General features: G+C 50.8%; 1 protein-coding gene across 4 annotated transcripts in view; it reads right to left on the reverse strand.

The window, feature by feature from the left end:
* KANSL1 (KAT8 regulatory NSL complex subunit 1) overlaps positions 1–19395 on the reverse strand; it is a 73454-nt gene extending 54059 nt beyond the window's left edge. For 3 of the 4 annotated variants that reach the window (XM_062508143.1, XM_062508142.1, XM_062508140.1), the window contains exons 1-2: positions 19300–19395; positions 2000–3368 (exon numbers count right to left, since the gene is read on the reverse strand). In XM_062508143.1, the coding sequence (XP_062364127.1) occupies positions 2000–3285 (1286 nt within the window). In that variant the 5' untranslated portion in view covers positions 3286–3368; positions 19300–19395. Of the gene's footprint in view, positions 1–1999; positions 3369–13312; positions 13426–19299 lie in introns of those variants that run through there. The other variant, XM_062508141.1, reaches the window with a different exon arrangement.

Consider the following 19395-nt stretch of genomic DNA (forward strand, 5'->3'; position numbering starts at 1 on the left):
CTGGCCCGAGGCAGCTTCCCAGTGGAAAACTCTCCCTTCCTGCCTCTCAGCACTGCTGGAAAAGAATGGCATTTAAATATGCTCAGAAGCTTGGACCAGCTCTTAAGGTTGACTTGAGGAGTTCCACTAACAAGCAGCAACACGCACCGAGCCCTGGCAGTGCCAGAGCTGTGCCCATGTCACAGCACACATCCAGGACGGTCAGTGCTGAGCACCCACAGGCACCAGCTTTAAACGAGGTTTGGTGGGCCTGGCCTAGATGCCAGTGTGCATACACACCAGCTCCTGAACCCAGAGACAATAGAGGGATCAATCTTTTTATGAGCTTTCAAGTCTTTGGCTTTTTAAGAGCACTCAGAACGTGAAGGCATGACTAACACAAAGGGCGGAAAAGTCAGCAAAGAATTTCACGCGCCGTGTCTCTGAATGTTGCACTTCCTCTTGGGATTAAGAGGAGTGGCAAGGAAATTTCACTTTGCTAGACAACACGTGAAGCCGTGAAACCCACAGTATGGGAAGTTAATATTATTTTGGACAGATTTTTAATCAAATGTCTCCTCCAATAACAACTACAAGATTAGAAATACTATTGGGATTCATAGTAGAATTGTAAGTTTGTGGATGTTATAAAACAGGAATAAGTTACTAAACTCTTGTTTCTAACAGCACAAGAACCCCTTTATGTCCACCCAGGATGATCAGCTAGCCACCAGCTCTGCACTGGGAGAAACCCAAACTCAAGCCCCATTCATGACTTCGCATGCAGAAATTCATCCTGCACCACCATCCCAAAGCATAATGTGACATTTAGCTAGAATTTCATATTCAAAAGCTGTAACATCTGGTTATCTGCACTCATCCACATGAGCATGTTCTGTGAGGATGCTAAAGTTACCAAGTGTCCACTATTCACATCTACCCAGCTCAGTGAAATCTATGTCACAAAGCCTTCGACCAGTCACTAACACTTGTTACAACAGGTACCCAAATTCACTCAGTTATTTCTCCAGAGACCTGAACAATCCCAGGGCAGCACAGGAATGCTGAAGGGCTGGTGACTATTTCCAGCCTGGATGGGAAAGCCATTGGCATTCCAGCCAGGATCCCTCTGCCCATGCAGGGACCTCTTTGTTGACCCTAGGGATACTTCACAGATGTTTAATAGGTCCAGCAGGGTGGAAGAGATCATTACTGATGCATGCAAGATTTCACAGACTAGACACAGAATACAGCCTTTTAAGAGATTTTTGCAAAATACTGTGGTATGCACTCCCAGGGAAAATTCTGGGTTTGGAACAAAAATTTCCCTTCTTCCCTGACCTGTCTGAAGACCATCCACCTTGAGAAGGATCCTCCTCCTCCACACTCAAACTGACACCTAATACTTATGTAAACAGCATCCAGTTAACTTTTTCATTATAAAGCTGTTGTCATCATTTAATGCAATTCACACACAAGAAGAAAATTCCCAGCAGTAATTTCCCAGATTCAAGAAGAGAGCACAGTCACTTCACACTTCCGCTGGCACTTGAACCAAATCCTTTCAGAGTATTTTTTTCCAGGCAGTTCATTTAACAAGCAAAATAATTCCCCAATCATAAATATGCTGTCAGCTACACAGATTCAGACTGGCCTTACTTTACACAACAGGTTTACAAGAAATATTCCCATTGTACAACAACAAACATTTCCCTTCAGGAGATGGGACCAAAGCATCTTGGAGAGAACTGCTAACAGCATTGCAGGTTTGCATCTGCAGCTTATACCACTCCAGCCAGCCATTACTTCCACAACTTGCTGCTCCAAAACCACCAAAGACTATTTCCAGTAAGCATGAGGAATTTTATCTTTGGTGCTGCAAATCACACCACACTAGTTTTAACAATTCTTTGACCTAAGACTATCCAAAATGTAGGGTTCCTACAAAACCCATTATTTCTACCTGCCACCTTCCACCTTGCTCCCCACCACCAAAAGGAAACAAGTGAGTGCTACTTACAGTGGTACGTGGGGTTGTTCTGGGTCTGCTTTGGTCAGTTCCTCTTCCTCAACGTCCGACTCTCCCCCCGAGCTGCTGTCAGTGACATCCGAGTCGAACGCCTGCTCGCTGGATCTCAGGTTGGCCATGCCACTGGCCGTGAACCTCTCCAGTTCTTCTGATATCGAATCACTCTTCAGGAAGTTGCTCAGGCCTTCTGAAGTTACTGTCTCGCTCGCAGCTTTCCTCAAGGCTGCTTCTGCTTTTCTGGTCAGCATCAGCTGGCTCCGATGCCTCAGGGGGTCCAAAGCTGGCAGCTTGCTCAGCGTTTTCTCCAAGAAGCCGCCCAGCTGCTGCTGGATGTGCCTCTCCACCTGCTTGGCCTGCACCACCTGCAAGCGCTTCTGCAGGCGCCGGGCTCGGCTCTCGATGTCCGCCTGCCGCCGCAGCAGGGCCCTGGTCCTCATCTCCGAGTCCAGGGCGCTGTGCTGAGCGGCCAGCACGGGAGCCTTCTGCTCCTCCAGCTTGCTGCTGCCGACACCGGGCACCCGCGGCTCCCCGCTGCCGCCCTCGAGCACCCACTGCTGCTCTGCACAATTCAGGGAAGGTTTATTTGCAGTGCTATTATTGCTAAAGGGAGTTGCTTGCTCCGCATCAAGGCTTCTGTGTGGAAGAGTGCAATTGGTCAAGCCGGTCTTCAAGTCCCCCAGTTCAGAACCTCCTGTATTATAGTCAACAGTCTGGAGGGCAGCAGGAGGAGGAGCACACTTCCCACCATTCAGAGAACTAGAGTTTTCATGGTCCGAATTGGTACTTTTGGCCAATTTCTTGGCCAAGCCATTCACAGGCGCTTGTGGGAGAGGTGGCTGGCTATTAGTACTCATTGTTTTTAGATTCTCCAAAGTGAATTCCAACACAGGTTGCCTCCCCAACAGATCGCTTGTTTTCAAAAAGGACTGAGATAAGAGAGAGTGAGATTTAAGGACTGTCTGCTTGTTGAAGACTCCTTGCAGCTTCAGAGGCTCTTTTGAAGAGACAGATGTTACATCCGAGCAGAGATAAGAGGCCACTAGCGGCTGCAGCTTGCCCAGCTCTTCCTTGGTAGGGTTGTTTCGGAAATCTAGACTGGGATCCTCCGGAGCAATGGCTTTCCTTTTGGTGCCGTTGGCAGCCAGGAGGATGTTGTTGGCGTTGCCGTTGCTCTCGGCACTGCCAGGCGACAAGGTGGAGGACGGGGGAGCCAGCTTGAATCGGATGTGGTGAGCTTCGGCTGCTGCGTCAGTGAGAGCGGGCGCCATCGCAGCCATTCAGCACAGACCCGCGGGAAGTGCAGGCTCTCCCGCTGCCGAGGCCAGCTCCACTGCCTCCCACTGCCGCTCCCGAGGGCAGCCTGCAGGTCACACAAAACACACGGTCAGGCACCGCACTCGAAAGGAATAAATCAAACTCTCTGCGCAAGGACAGCCGGACGCGACGCTTGCGCTTTGCCGCGCCGAGAGTGGCCTCCTCCCCCTGGGAGCCCCAGCCCTGCACCAGGCAGCGAGGAACAGAAACAGCCACGCACAGCCCAGTCCTCCAGAACCCCAGGATCTCCCTAAGTTGATGCCCATCCCTAACTCCTACTCCCATCTTTCAGTTTATCCATGAGCATCCCAGAACCCTTCCAGGCCTCCAGGAAAGCTCCAGCCCCGGATGCGCCTATTCTTCAATGCCAGCAGCTCACCAACTTCATCATTAAAATCCCTGAGCTACACCTATGAAATAGTTTTCAGTGCTTCTACTGCCAGCTCGGGGGTCTTAAAAATGACAAATTTGACTATAACACGTAATACAGACAGGGCTTGAGGGGAACAAATCTCCATATGCTTAAACTCCCAGTGGCTGAAGAAACCCCACCACTTCCCTGAAACTTGGATTTCAAGAAAGTCGCTTCCCTGGTGTATATAAAACCTACTTTCTCAGAAGTACATTTCCGAATGAGCCAGGTGATTTCCAGTGTTAGCAATTCCCATTTCTCTTTCAAGAGCATGGATAAAGATTAACCCACACATGCACAGAGCAGTTCTATACTGACTGTCACAGCAAGCCTGGGTTTAACTCAACTAGAGCAAACAAATTAAGAGAAATAACTAAAGACTCTTCATTTCTCTACACTGCAACCTCTTCCCAGCCACCCACCCACTTTCAAATCTCTGGTCATTCACCCACTTCCCTTACCACTAAAACTGTCAAGTGTTTTTAAATGACTTTTTTAATCGTGTTCAAATAACCCACAGCACTGGCTGTGCTGCCAGTGAAACAGTTACTTGATTTTCCTTTTACTGCTGAAGTTATTTAGCATCTTCCTAAGATATTTCAATGTCAACTTAATAACAAAATGTTGCCCTGATCTCTTGCCTGATATGCCAATCCTCTAATTTCACATAAATTTGCATAAACTTGTTGAAGCTGTTCATTAACACACCCCAATGACCAAATTAATGCACCACTTTACAGGAAAAGCAAGGACTATCTAAAGCTTTAATATGTTTAACAAGGAAAATTACACAGCCAGTTTTGTTTCTGGGCTCATCCAGTTGCTCCCAACATCAGATCCAGGGGCTTCTCCATAATGGGGACCAGAAAGACACGAAGGCTGAAAATCAAAGTACTAGAACCTGAATTTTTGTGAGAAGTCAGAGATGAGTTAGGGAAACAAACCCACATTCCCATGGAGGGAAGGCTCAAAATCATTTGCTCTGTGTGGTTTCCAATGAGTACATACATTGGTCAACTGTACAGCCCCTGACCAGGTCTAAAGTACAAACCCTCCACAGTCCCAGAATCCCAAAGTGATTTAGGTTGGAAGGCACCCCAAGCTCATCCAGTTCCATGCTGGGATGGGTCATGCCCAGCCTCTCCCCCCCAGCAGTTCTCCTCTCCAGGGCTGCTCTCCCTGTTCATCCCAGCCTGGACTGCTCCCAAGGGCTGTCCCTACCCACCTACAGCACCCTGCCAACAGCCTTTCTATCTCACTCTCCATAAAATCCTTCTAGGTGACACAGAAGGACGATACAGGGAAGGAAGGATACACTCCCAGAGGAACTGACTTGAAAACAGCTGTTGCAGCAGAAATATCAAGATGCTGGAGGTGGGTTCAGGCTTCTCAAGTCCCCTACTCACAGAACTTAGGGCATTCTGTCATTAACTACACTTCATCCTTGCATGTCTAAAAGTTTAGGCCACACTCACTGAAAATGGCTCTTAGCCACCATTTGGGTCCATAAATAAAAACTGAACATGCCTATTCAGGGAACAAATCAAAAAAAAAGACCTTGCAGGGAACTTTCCACTTGTAGCTAAGACACCCTTGGGAGAAGAGGGAGGAAGACTGTCAGAATAAAGACTTCCTCCACTCCAGCCTCCTTCCAAGACCTCTACTAGAGACACACACTGGGAATGAATGCCCCTAGCAGGTTCCCAGCTCTGCAGAAACATGTGGGTCTCCCTTCCAGAGGAACTCTGGCTCAGGGCTCTCCACCACAGCTACCATGAGACATCGACAGTGGCTTCAGAAACCCCAACTGCAGAAAGAGCAGTAAATCCTCCCCTTGGTGCTCAATGACTCTTCGTGAACGAATCTGCACTGCACCACAGCCAGTCAGGAGCTTGCAGGAGTTGCAGGCTGAAGGCAGTTTTAATTTGTAGGTCATCAACTTAAATTAACGGAAGTGGGAAACGGAAGCAAAACTTTGACACTGCCTTTTCCTCCAGGTTAGAAAACCCACTTGAAAACAGCAAATCCTGCTAAGCTACTGCAAACCTCCTTGGCTCCACTTTTCATTGAGTGGACAGCATTTAGAATACTTTGGAAGCCTGGAAAGCCTCCCCTTAGAATAAGGCTTTGTTCTAGTAGCTTAAAGATGACCTCCAAAAGTTATTTGGTCTATTTTTTAATTTTATTTAAGTCCTTATAAAATCTGAGTGTGCTGGACAGCACTGGCTTCTCTAACACTGAATTAGATCTTTACTTTTATGAGCAACCCCAGAAAAAGACATTAAGGAACATTTGTAAGCATGTTCCCTCCCTCTGTTTAGAAGTGTGGGTTGCTATTAACTGTTGCTATTAATTGCTGTATTACACCTATCAGGAATTTCTTCCTAACAGGGAATTGGAGGGGAGAAGGTGCTAAGGCATCTCTGAGGAAGGAGAACAAAAAAAAGGAAAGGTCATAGAATGGGGAGGTCATTCACACAGTCTGAGAAACTTGCAGAGCATTCTGGCAAGTCTCACAATAATTCCAAGAATTATCCCCAATCTGTTGCCTGCTCCAGGACCCAAATTGTGCTTGGAAGTACTACTGAAACTGCTGTCCCCCATCAGTATTAACAGATCCATGTGAGCACCCCACAGGTCCCTTTCCCACAGCTTCCCTGCCAAGGGTTTTTAATTCCCAGCACTCAAGGTGACACACGTGGGACCAAGAAGCTTCTGCTCTGGCACAAGCCCTGCTGGTAGAGAACTGCCAGAGTAACTGGACACTGCTCCAGCTCAACTGCAGCCCAGCTCAACTCCAGCAGCCGTGGCACAACCCCTGTGCTGGACCTGGCTTGGGAAGATCCAAGAGGAGCTGCCTCTGGAAGGCCAACATGGTGTTTGCAGCGTGTCTTCAGCTAGTACTGAATGAAGTCCCTTCAGATGTAGAGCGCTGCCAGAGCACTTAGCAGTAATTAACAGAGCCAAGAGGAAAGGCTGCAGCAGGCAGGTAAAACCAGGGTAACCGTAACTCACCCGTCTTCCCTCCGTCCCCAGGAGCGCACGAGGCCACCGAGGCAGCAGAGCCACCAGGGCTCCTCAGGGGCCTTCACCCAAACTCCAGGGCAGGCACCCAGCACTCCAGGCTGCCAAACACGGAGCAGAGGGAGCCGGGCTGGGGCAGCCATGGGGAGCCAGGGGCAGCAGGAGCACTCCCAGTCACGCTACACCCCGAGGGTCACGGCACCCCCGAAAGCGATCCCCCAGCGGGCTGACTTAATTCAACACCCTCTGCTACTAAAACCAATTCTACAGTCACACAGTGAAAGGACAGCTGGATTTCCAAGCACATGATTTTGTGCAGTACCTCAGAAAATAAGCCCAGAACTAACACAGGAAGTTTTGGCTCTCTGAAATGTTCGTGGAAAGAACTTCTTTGGGAGAAACCAGGCACCGTGCTTCCAGTGAGGGTCATGAGAAACATGGGGAGCCCCAAGCACAGGAGGCAGTGTTTGCTGCCTGCAGAACACTGCAGTTTGCCTCTGGAAGGGCTGTCCCTGCTCTCCCCCCAAACATCAATCCAACCACTGCACCCACCTGGCTCCATCACCTGTGCCCTCCATCCCTCCCTGCACCCGCCGGCCACACACATCTACCTCACAGATTTATGTTCCTGGATTATGGTTTAAATCCCTGACATTATCCCAAATTCCTGCGCTACTGCACCCTGAAACCCCATCCACCCCAAGCTCCGTCCTGCCCAACACCCATTTCCTGACACAAAGGTGCTGTTAGGAGCAATAAAAGCAAAGTTACCCTGAAGGAAGTGAGTATTACACCAATTCCCACTTCCCCCCTCCTCCACTACAAATCAACAATGCAGCCAATTCTTGAATCCGTGTGGTTACAAACATGTTTCAGTCAAAAAAAAACCAAAACAAAGCACACAAAAACCCCCCGAACTTGCTAAAATAAAATCCCTCTACACTTTATTTTGCAAGTGAAACACATCATCTGTGCTAACCTCAGCAGGTAACAACACACAACAACTCCCTGAGCCCTACAAACATTTTCCACATCCACAATGTCCATCTACCAAAGTTAGGGCTATTGCACATAACAGATTCTCTACCTGCCTTCTGTTATCACCTCTCAACATTCTGTAGTTTTAAGACAGCTCTTTACCAATTTAGAAAGGGATTTACATGAGAAGCAACTCTCAAAGCTTTAATTAAGGAAACGTGACAGGCAAGTACAGGACGATCACCTCATTGATAAGCCAGTTATCACGTGCAGACTGTGTGCTTGCAATGACCCACATTTGGGAAAGAGGCTCTTTTTTTTTTTTTAGTATTAATTTAAAAAAGGTTAAGAACATACACAAGATTCACAGATTTTTACGGTACACACAAGTACATTCCACAGCTATTAACGCTACAGACTTGCACCTAAACTCCCAGGGAAAAATAAGAATTTTAACAGTAAGAACATCCCAGAAATATTACTGAGCTCCACTTTTGTTTCCAAGAGAAGCCCTCAAGATTAAACTAAAAGCTGCTATTTCCACTTCCTTGTCCATGCGAGTGGCAGAGTCTGGTCAACTCTGAGATCTCCTTCTGCAAGAATAATTCTCTCTTACACCCATGAATTCCTACTGGATATAAATAAACCGAATCAATTGCATCATCTGAGGTAAAGGAGGTTTCATCAATATGATGTCAGAAAGAAAAACAGAAGCCACAAAGGAAGATTAACTGTCATCACTGCCGAAAAAATCTGGGAAAGTGAGTAACTAAAAGCAAGAATGCCTTCACCTGGAGAATTAAGTGGCTGGAGATAAGAACACCCATTGCTGTTAAGTTACTCTTCAAAACAAAGTTGCAGTTTACAGTCAAATCACAAGAAATGTGGTTGAAAAATAGTAATGGGTCATCTGCAGAAAGCAGCAGCCTATCAGACACACACACACACAAAAATAAATTTTAAAAAATCAAATTTTAAAAAGCTTGAATTGTGAAATCCGGGTCTCCCCCATCCAGTATCAGAAAGATTTTGTTTTTCTTTCACATAATCTGGGCAAGTTGCCCAGGAAATATGAAAAACTGAACTCAGGACTCAGGGAGCAAGTTAAACAAATAACAGAATTGTCTTTTAACTTTTAAAGACACATTTTCATTCACTAGGTACAGTCACACCCACCTTTGCTCAAAAGCATATAACTGTTCCCAAAACTCTTAACACTCCCCACCCCATAAAGAGGCACCACCTTAATACTGCATACTTTACACTCAGTATTTTAGAACAAGGCACTGAGTGTCGCTACAAGAAGTCCCTTGGATGCCTTGGGGTAACTGGCCATGTCCCCAGGAGAGCAGCAGAGCTGAGTGTCCCAAGGCACCAGACCCCTGCCCAGTCTGGCAGCCAAGTTTAAAGACTTTATTCCGACTGGAGTTCAGAAGTTGGTTTCCCAGGACAGGAGCACTCAGCTGACTGCAGGTTTCAGCTCCTCCTGCTCCTCGGATCTCACACAGAGCTCAGCCCACCGCGATGCCACGGCAGCAACCAAAATCAGGGTGACAAGAACCCCAGAGCACAGACACTCGTTTAGTAAGAGGTGATGTTCACTCGCACATCACAGGCTCTTCTCCATGGGCCGTAATTAGAGCCTGAGCTGGGCTTGCTCTTCCTCATTTAGTGCAAAGCAACCTCACAGTAACCTTCCATCACATCCTCTGTTGCTGCAGACCTTGACAGGAAGTTATAAAGACTTCAGAGAGATGTTTCCCCACATTTGAGAGCTGAAAATGAGAAACCATTTAAGGTCCACCTTCTGCTAAGGCCTCTGAGGCCTGAAGCAGCTCCCAATACCAAAGTACATATTTCAATTAAACTTTTTACCAAATCTGAAAAATTAAGTTTGCAGCAAGAGATTAACTCAGGCACAGATGAGGACAAGGCCTGTTCAGGCTGACAGCTACCCCCATTTCCCCCCAAGATTTGATTTTGTTACCTTTCTCCCTCATTTTATCAGATAAACAGCACAGTTTCATCACTAAATTCAGACACTGCACTGTCAAAACTCTGCTCTCCAGAATTAAGTCTTCTCAACTACTAACATCTCCCATTTCTCCATCTGTCTCACTCTCCAAACTCTGGCAGTCACCTGCTGGCTGTGCCTCGTGGCAGAAGAGACCCAGATTGGTTTCCTGACTTTATTTTAAAAGCCTGAACGAGACCTTATCCAAACTCTCCTCTTCTAAAGACCCAGCTCTGAACTTGGGACGATGAGGACACAAGTTCAATGGAATTAAACTTGTGCAGGGTTTAATGGAATTATGTTTACTCAAGTCCTGCATCACCCAGACTCTTGCTGATTTGGGTATGACAACTCCTGGCCCAGCTGAGAAAGAACAGAAAAGTTTTTTTCTAATTTAAATGATTTGTCACAGAAAACTGCATCTTCAAACACTCAGCCAAACTCCTGTTTACAGGGAAGGATTTTCAAACTGAGTCTTTACTGCTTTTCATTCCAGATAGACATTGTATTCCTGGAAGTCATGAGCAGGGACATGGTATTTATAAAATGCAGCAAACGGAAATGCTGCTTCTCAGATCACCTGCCATTGCAACTGCCCAGTGCTCAGAGCTCCTTTTAATGGAAGGATAAACACTGGGAAGGGAGGCAGGCATGCAGAACTTACTCATTATTTGGTCTCATCACTATGTGATCCACCCAAGACCCTCCCAGGAATTAAATTCCCGTTTCGGCCTAAGTTGACCCACCTGTTTCTTCTCATAATCCATTAAAAAAAAAAAAAAAAACAAACAGAGAAATGCAAAATCAGGTGCTGTTTGGGTTCTGGCTGAGATAGAACTGACCTACTCTGAAAAAATGGTCCCAGAAAAAGTCTGTTTTCCAGAAGAGGAAAATTATATGGAAGAGGGTGGGGGGAAAGCCCATAAATAAAAATGTGCTGCTTGTCCTTTCTCATACTCCCCAGGCTTCACCCTTTCCCTTGGGTTGGGCTTAAGAATCCTCAGGCCTTATCTTTACCTCGCTGTCCACCCAGTCTCATCCTGCCTGGAAAAGCCTTTTGAGGCTCCTAAGGACAGGCAGCAAGTGGAGCCTGAGCAGGGAAGGGTGGAGTGCTGGAACTCCAGAGACAGGCTTTGTTCTGGGCCTTCATGAGATAATGGCAGTGGCCTTCACCAAAACACGAGTTATAAACCAGGCAAAAGGAAGTGACTTTGGTCACAGAACCGCTCAGTTTTCACCCCTGCCTTGCATGATGTCAGACTCTCACCAGCTCTCTGGTTACCGGATGATCTCCAAGAGCAAATGGGACTGAAATACAGCATTTAAAAAAAACAAATAAAAGGCAAAAGAGGGGAAAAAGGCGTAAGAGGAACCCGCAGCCACATCTGCCTGGTCATCTGCTGCTTTATCACCTCTGACGAGGGAACACAAGTCATTCCTCACTGCTAAATCATTACAAATCAGCTATAACAGTACCACAACCAAGTTCCACAATTAACTGCTCCTGCAGCATATCAATCCATTAAGCCCCACACAGCTGTGCTACCTTGGCAGTGTGGCTACAGCAAAAAAAAAACAAAAAAAAACATCAACACCATCCCCATCCGTGCTGTGCCACAAGCCAAGCCAGGCCAGGCCACCCGTGTCTGCTGTGGGGGAACCAGGCTGAGAACCGGGCTGGGAACCGGGCTGGGAACCGGGCTGAGAACCGGGCTGGGAAACCGGGGAGCCAGGCCAGGGAACCAGGCTGAGAACCGGGCTGAGAACCGGGCTGGGAAACCGGGGAGCCAGGCCCGGGAACCAGGCTGAGAACCGGGCTGAGAACCGGGCTGGGAAACCGGGGAGCCAGGCCAGGGAACCAGGCTGGGAACCGGGCTCCGAGTGGCCCCAGCACCAGCCCAGCGCTCCCCGGGATCTCCCCCGCTGCCCCCGGCCCCACTCTGCTCCACCACCCCCCTCCACCCATTTAAAAGGTTGCCGACTTCTCAATTAAAGGAAAAAAAAAAATATAATCAGCTTGAAGCACGTCGCTGTTCCCGTGCCAGAATGGAAATCCAAGAGGATACGCTAAAGCAGGGAAGAGCATCAGAGGTTCCTCCATGAAAACAAAGGCTATAAAAAGGACAAATATGGTTTTAAAGAGAAAACGTCTGTACACAAACAGATCCCCGGCCTGCCAGCCCCGGCAGAGGCTGGGGGACACACGCAGCCACATGTCACACCTCAAACACCCCCAGGATGTTCCATCCCCGTGGGCAGCGGGACCGACCCCAGAAACCGGCTTCTTCCTCACCGTATTTCTGAGGCACAAAGCACCCTGGACACAACACATGACATGATGTAACCACCAACACTGCCGCGGCCCAAACCAGTTCAAAATATAATGGTCAGTCAAAACAAATAAAAAACCTGCAGTTCCTCCCATATCCTGACCGGTTTCATGGAAAACTACAGTTTGTCATTCAAGTGCATTTTACATAACAGGGAATATAATCTATGGAGTGCCTGCCTTCTGCTCCACCTGGACACGAATTTAAGGAGAGGAGTGATGACACCACGGTTTGGAAGGTGGGTCTAATTTTTGGGGAGGAAATAAGTTTAGTTCCCCACACATTTAGCTGCTTTATTTTTCCTCCTCTATGACCCTCATTTATGCCCCAAATGACGGAAATTTCTCCGTAACCAAGCACTGGAAGATGCTAATGCCGTGATGGAAGTAAACACACGCATGGCTCACAGAAAAGCATTTCAGGATAGACCGACTCTTCCAGCCTGTTTTGGGGAAAATAATCCTGGATCGGCAGGGCCGGTTCCAAATAAATAAAATACAAAATATGCGGCTGGAAAGTAAATACAGGTGAAGGGTTTTGGAGCTCGAAGGCACCTGGAAAATGACGCTATTGTGCACCCCGGGAGCACGGCGAGCGCCCGGTGACACGGCTCCCGCCGGTGACAGCCCACCGGGATTACCGGCACCGCTCCGCTCCTATTTTCCAGGCGGATTTGGGGCCGCGGGACCTGCTCCCTCCACGCGTTTTGCAAGCTTTGAGGTTATGCAATTTAATTTTTTTTTCTGTTTACTTTTAAAACTTCGCGTGTGTCCCCCCCCCCCCCCCACCCCAGCCCCCCCTTTCCCACCAGGTTGAGGAACGGTGTCGTCCCCCCCGCCCGCTCCCGTCCCTTCCCTTCCCCTCCCCGGGGGCACCGGCCACGTGAGAGGCCCGGACCCGACCGTGCGGGACCCCCGGGGCCGGGATTTCGATTGAAAGCGGCGCCGCCGCCCCCCGCCCGCGGAACACCCCCGCTCCACCCCCCCCCCCCCCCCCCCCCCCGGCAGACGCAGCACCGGGGGCGGCGGGCGGGGGGGGAGGGGGTGCGGGGCGGCTCTCCTGCCGCGACCCCCGCACTTTCCGCCGCACCGGGGAGGGGAAGGGCGGGGAGGGGGGCGCTCGGAGAAGTTGGGGCGCGGCGGGGCCCGGCGGGGCGCGGCGGCTCTAACAAAGGGGCGGCGGGGGAGGCGCGGCGGGCGCGGGGCGGCGGGCGCGGGGCGAGCGGCACCTACCACGTGACGAGCGGCGAGCGCGGTCCGGGCGGGCTCGGCCGCGGCGAAACGGGCGCAGTTCGCAAACAAACCGAGCGGGCCCCCCCGGGACGAGGGGCGGCAGCCGCGGCGCCGCCACCCCCGGCGCCCCCCCCGCCCGCCCCGGCGGAACGGGGGATGGGCTCGCCCGTGTCCCTCGGCGGCCGCAGCGCTGGGGGTGGGGGGGGGAGGGGGGGAGCGGGGCCCCCCCGCCCCCGGGTCGGAGCGCTGGGGCGGAGCGGGCGCTGCGGCGCTTCTCGTCGGCGCGCCCGGTCCCCCCCTGCTCCGGGCGAGCGCGGCGGCGGCGCGGCTCGAAAATGGCGGCCGGGCTCCTTCCCTGCCCTCCCCCTCCCGTCAGCCGGAGAATGCACCGGGGGGAAGGAGGAGGAGGACGGGGAGGAGGCGGGGGGGCGGGGGGCGCCGCCGCAGCGCCCCCGGCGGCCGCGCCGCGCAGCGCAACCCGCGCCCGCCCGCAGCCGGGGGGGCCCCGCCGAGCGCCCGCCGCGGCCGCGCGGAGGAGCTGCAGTGCGGGAGGGGAGGGGAAGGGAAGGGAGGAGAGGGGCGGGCACCGGCACCGCCACCGCCGCCGCCGGGGAGGGAGGGAGGGAGGGGGAGAGGGAGGGGAGGAGCCGCCGCCTTTTGTCCGCCCGCCGCGGCCCCGCCGTTGCGGGAGGCTGCGCTCCCCGCCGGACACCGCCAGGGGGAGCCCGCGGCGGCGCGCGGGGCACGCCGGGAGTTGGAGTCCGCCCGCGGCCGGGGACGCGCAGGACACGGCGCTGCGGGAACGCCGCTCTCCCAACACCGCTTTCACCGATTCCCACCCAAAATGCACGGCCCTGCCCGCTCTGCCACCGCAAGCCCCCTCCCGGGAAAAAGAAAATCAACAGCTTCAGCCGTTTAAGTGTTTCTCCATAAACTGCACGGCCCGCTCGCGCTGCTCCTGCCGCCGTCCCCAGCTTTACTGTGGGAAATGTGCCCGAAGGCTCCGGGCAGGCTTTGGGGACGCGTCCTTCCTCCTCCTCCTTCTCCTCCTGTGCCCCCGCGTCCTTCCCCCTTCTCACGAGCTCCTGACACAGCACACACCGACAGCAACACAGGATTCCTTTGGGATTTCCTTTGGATCTCCCCCTTGACCTTGAGCCTGGCCCCATCCAGCCGGGTGACTCCCGGGGTGCCACAAACCCCTGGAACCGCTGCCAGGCCAAGGCTGGATCTCTCTCAGCCCCAGCACCGCTCTGCTGCCTCTACAGCGGGAATGCGGCTCTGCCAAGGTAAAAGTGCTCTGTGCCATCGTTTTCCTGCAAAGGGAAAGAGCCAACAGCTGTGCCAGCTGTGTTCACCATCACGGGGGAGATCCTGCCCCGGGGAGCTGCACGGAGTGACAAACAAACCCTGTCCTGCTCGACTGCAGAATTAGGTAAGGAGGAATCCTATTTCCAGTATGGACAGTCCAGGCCTGGATTATGCAGCACACACAGACAAGTTTATTTGCTGCTCGTGCTTCAAATCCCAGCAGCACACGAGATGGTTCAATACCACACAAGCAATTGCAGAATACTCTGAGCTGGGAGGGATCCCCAAGGACCCGAGTCCAGCTCCTGCACAGGAATCCCACAGTGCCTGTGCAATGCTCCCTGCCTCTAAAGAGCATCTTGTACAGAGACAAGACACCACTACTGCTCTTTAAAATCCAATATATTGCTTAAAAAAATCACACCACAGCACGGTCATTACAGCCAGCCTTTTTTGGGCCAGAAAATTCACATTCCATCATTTTTCTAAGGGTGTGTGCGACCACCTGGGCGTGCAGCCAGAGCCACCCCAGAGGTCTCTGCTGACCACACAAGTGCTCAAAATGCAGCTCATACCAAAGCGTTTTTCCAAAAAACAAAATTCAACTACGGACAGCAGTGAGACTAATGCTGGTTTTTATGCCCTAACAGGGGGCTGCAGACAACCAGCTCCACTCTGTGCTGTCCCTTGCAGTGCCAGCTCTGCCCTCTGTGATGCCCACTCCCCCTCCCCACACACCCCCAGGCTCAGCACTCTCATGCTGTACCTTCAAGAAATGAGTGTAGAGACCTTGAACAGGGCTCCAAGTCAGTGGTGAAGCCGTGCCAAGGAGGACAGCAGGGCAGTGTGTTATCAGCAGCCCCACATCCAGCACCCAACGGGGTCACACACTGAACACAATCTATTCTTAAGGGTAACAATAAAACCATTTCTGAAAGGGAGCTGCACGAGGAGCTCAGCAGCTGCACTCTCTCCTGATTCCTCACCTCACTTGGAGAGAACTTTAGGAACCCAGGACACAGGACCCCACAATGGGCATGCAAACCTCTGATATCACTGGATTTTTAATCTACCTTGAATTAGAGCTCAGCTAAAAAGTAGAAGTAGCAACACATGTGGTTTTACACTGGAACAGAAGAGCAAGGAGAATCTGTTGAGGAAGTGAAAAGAATTCCTGTGCAATAAAGTTCCTGATCTTTTGTTCATTCTGCAGGGCAGGATTTTCTACTGAGGCACGGACCAAGAGCCCAGATTCCAGCCTGACATTCCAGTACAGGTCTGGATCTTCCTGCAGCACAGACACAGCTGCAGCCTCCATTTCCAGCCTGATCTGGAGACGATGTAGCGAAAACTGCTGTGCAGTCTAAAATAACCCAGCTTTGGCCTCTGACACCTTCTGTGGCCCTGCCAGTCTCAGTTTCCCACTCAAAACTGTGCCACAACTGCTCGCCTGGCCACTCCTGGGCCAGCCACCCATGTGTCCCCCACACAGGATATTCCTGATTTGGAGATATCCCACCTGAACAAGAGCAGCTCTCCCCATTTTTACAGCATTATCCATTGAATTGTCCTCTTCTGCAAAGCATCCAGAACACTCAAACCACAATATCTGGTGAGGGCTGTGTACTCAGCTACTCACACCTAATTGTTACCTCATCTTTCCACCTATTAATTCTCATTACTTGCTCTGATTGGACCTGCCTCAGAAATTTAACAGTCTCTACACAGTAAGTATATGCATATCCGTACATAAAATAACTCTTAAGTGTTATTATTTATTACTTTTGAGCCTAAAACCATGCTATTTCAGTTTGGGAAACATCCTGAATGTGGGAAAGGTGGATGGCCACTAAATAACAGTGATGAGACTCCTTACAGATACAATCACAGCTTTTGCGCCTTCAGTTGCAACCTCACCCTAACAAAAAGCAGAGAACTCTACTGTCAGTGGTCCCAGAAACTTCAGAAGATGCAAAACATTTCTGGTTTAAAGCTAAGTATAGATAAGCTATTGCAACAAGAGACCTTTGCAGTAATTATTGCTTGCCTGATAATCTTCCTCACCAGAATCATGGCAAGGAAGGCCCTCCTTAGCTGTGACAGACACAGCATGTCCAGGCAACTATTCTGGAAATGCTCACTAAACAGGAAAGAAAAAGGACAAAGTCCTTAAAAATCAGAAAGTAGAAGCACATAAAGGTAAACAGCACAGAGGCTGGTAGAGCTCAGCAACCCCTCCCTGATCAGGCAGTTTCTATTCCTGCTGTAGGAGAACACTTGGAACAATTCTGTTGCTGTTTGTATTTCTAGACTCAGGGGGAGGGGGAATTACCATTGCTATTGGTAGCTACTTATAATTCAGTTTAATCCCAAACTGGAGCAGCATCTTAACCAGACTGAATCATAGCTGATAACCAGGATATGAGATTAATTACTCCTGTGGTCATGCTGAACCATCATCTTGTGATCAGGGCTGTGCTCTGAGACCCTCTGTTCCAGAGATAACCCAGCCTGCAGGTCTGAGACCAGAGGGTCAGGGCTTCATGCAAATTCCTCAGTCCCAGACAAATCCACCTGCCTTCACACCTTCAGCAGCACAGCTACAAATCAGAATTCAGAGGTGAAAAAGCCCTGTCTCTACCTGCTCTTATCAGCAATGCTTCCTGTGACAAGTCCAGCATGGGAGAATTGGAGCCCAGGCAGCCACAGGGAAATGGCAACGGGAAGGAGAAGGCAGCGAGTCCCTGTCCTGTGACCACAGCACAGCCAGAGCTGGAGCAGCACAGGCTGCACTCCCCTGCAAGGACCAGGCAAGGCTTCCTGCTCCTGCTCCCAACCTCCTGCCCCTCTGAGGAGCTCTGGGTAAGGAGCTTCTAAAACATAAGGGCTGTAACTGAGCTGGTCACTCCTGTGACAATAAAACTCTGCAAACCGCGACAATACCAAGTGCCAGGAGCTTGAGCACAGGTGGGGGATACTGGTGAGAACAGCCTCAGACAGGTCCTAGCAGAGTTGTAAAGCCATTCAACCCGTGACACACTCAACAGACTCCAAAAAAACAGGGTCCAGCAAGATCCTCCCCACCAGCAGGAAAGGCCCCTCAGCAGAGCTGCCGAGAGACACAGCAGGACAGGACAGACAGACAGACAGCCAGCCCCGTGTGCCCCAGCAGCACCCACGGGCGCTGCTCCTTCCCCTCAGCTCCTGCTGGCTCACAGGAAGCAGAAAGGATCCATGGTGCCCTCCCCTGCCCTGCTCCAGCAGGGAAACCCTGCCGGATCCAGGGCACCTCCTGCAGCCTTCCCAAAGCAGCACCATCTCCCCATCCCACGAGAGCTGCGGCTCTCTGAAATCTCACTGGGTTTTCTCCTCCACACTTTTCCAGGCTGCAGCGTGAGACTAAGGAGCTGGCATTTGGGATCAGGACAAATGGGACACTCACAGGGCTGACAACACCCCAGTGCCCATGTGGGTGTGAGGCTCCACACAGCCACACATCAAACCCCAACACATCAGCATGTGGCACTCTGGAAATAAAGACCAGTCTGCAGACAAGTTATCTCCTAATTCCCACCAGTGTCAGCAGGGCCTGCAGCAACACAGATGTCCAAGGTATTTCACGATTACCTCCAAAACCCACAACAGGGAGATTTCATTCCATTTTTAAAGCCCACAAAACAACTCACTGTTACTCTGTGTACAAAGACCAAGAGCTTTGCTGCTGTGTTGGCCAACTGGAGACCAGACACCACAGCAGATTTGTGTAAGGTCAGTGTCAGAACGGATTGAGATAAGATTTTTGGTTTTCCCATTACAAGCGAATTTGTCTAAATTCAGTCAATAATTGGCCTAAAGTCAGGCTGCTTTGGCTTGTAGATTTACGAAAAGAGGGAAATGTCTTTCCCTTTGGCATTTCTCTTCAGGTTTTATACAGCTGCACAGAACTCCACTCCTGTACCTGAGTGTTTAGGACACATTTTTAATGTGCAAAAACATCAGCAAGGCAAGAGATCACTTTTCTAAAGCAGCACCAGCAAACCCCACCAGGCTCCACTCTGGACCCAGAACACCACGGCTGCCTCACGCCTGGGGAAACCAGAGGGACAGAAATGTGAGCAGGAAACTCCAGCTTTAGACCCTTGGTTTTCCAAAACAGGACAAAGCCAAGACCCCTCTGACAGGTGAGCACAAAACTCTTTTGGTACTATAAATACATATATAAACCAAATAAATCAGCAAATAAAAAGGACCTTATGGTGTAAACCTGGGGTTTAAGGATGAACACAATAAAGGAAGGGAAAAAAAATGCAGGAGATCTTTCTTTTTCTGGGCAAGTCACTGCCTTGCTCTTTCGATGCTGCTGCACACAAGGACAGGTAACACCTGTAAATACGCACATGCTCCCAAGAGGAGCCTCCACATCTCTTCACTACAGGCATTGGAATGGCTTTGGAGAGAGCAACACCCTGTACACACTCAGGATGAATCCACACTTCCAGCCATAATACCACACCTCCATTTTAAAGTTCTGCATCAGCCAAGAAACTACGTGCAGGGCTCCAGCCTCATCCTGCTCAGTTAGGAACCAACCCAGCACCTGCCAAGGCACCTGAGCACACCCGAGCCGAGTCCGGAGAGCCCCGAGCGCCCTGGCCAGCGGGGCAGACGGGACGTACCTTGCTGGGCATCTTGGCCAGGCCCATCCTCGCACCTGCGCTCCAGGTGGGCACCGGCGGCACGGGCTCGGCCTCCGGATCCTTCCAGCCTCCGCC

This window comes from Cinclus cinclus, chromosome 24 (genome assembly GCF_963662255.1).
Source record: "Cinclus cinclus chromosome 24, bCinCin1.1, whole genome shotgun sequence".
NCBI lineage: Eukaryota > Metazoa > Chordata > Aves > Passeriformes > Cinclidae > Cinclus > Cinclus cinclus.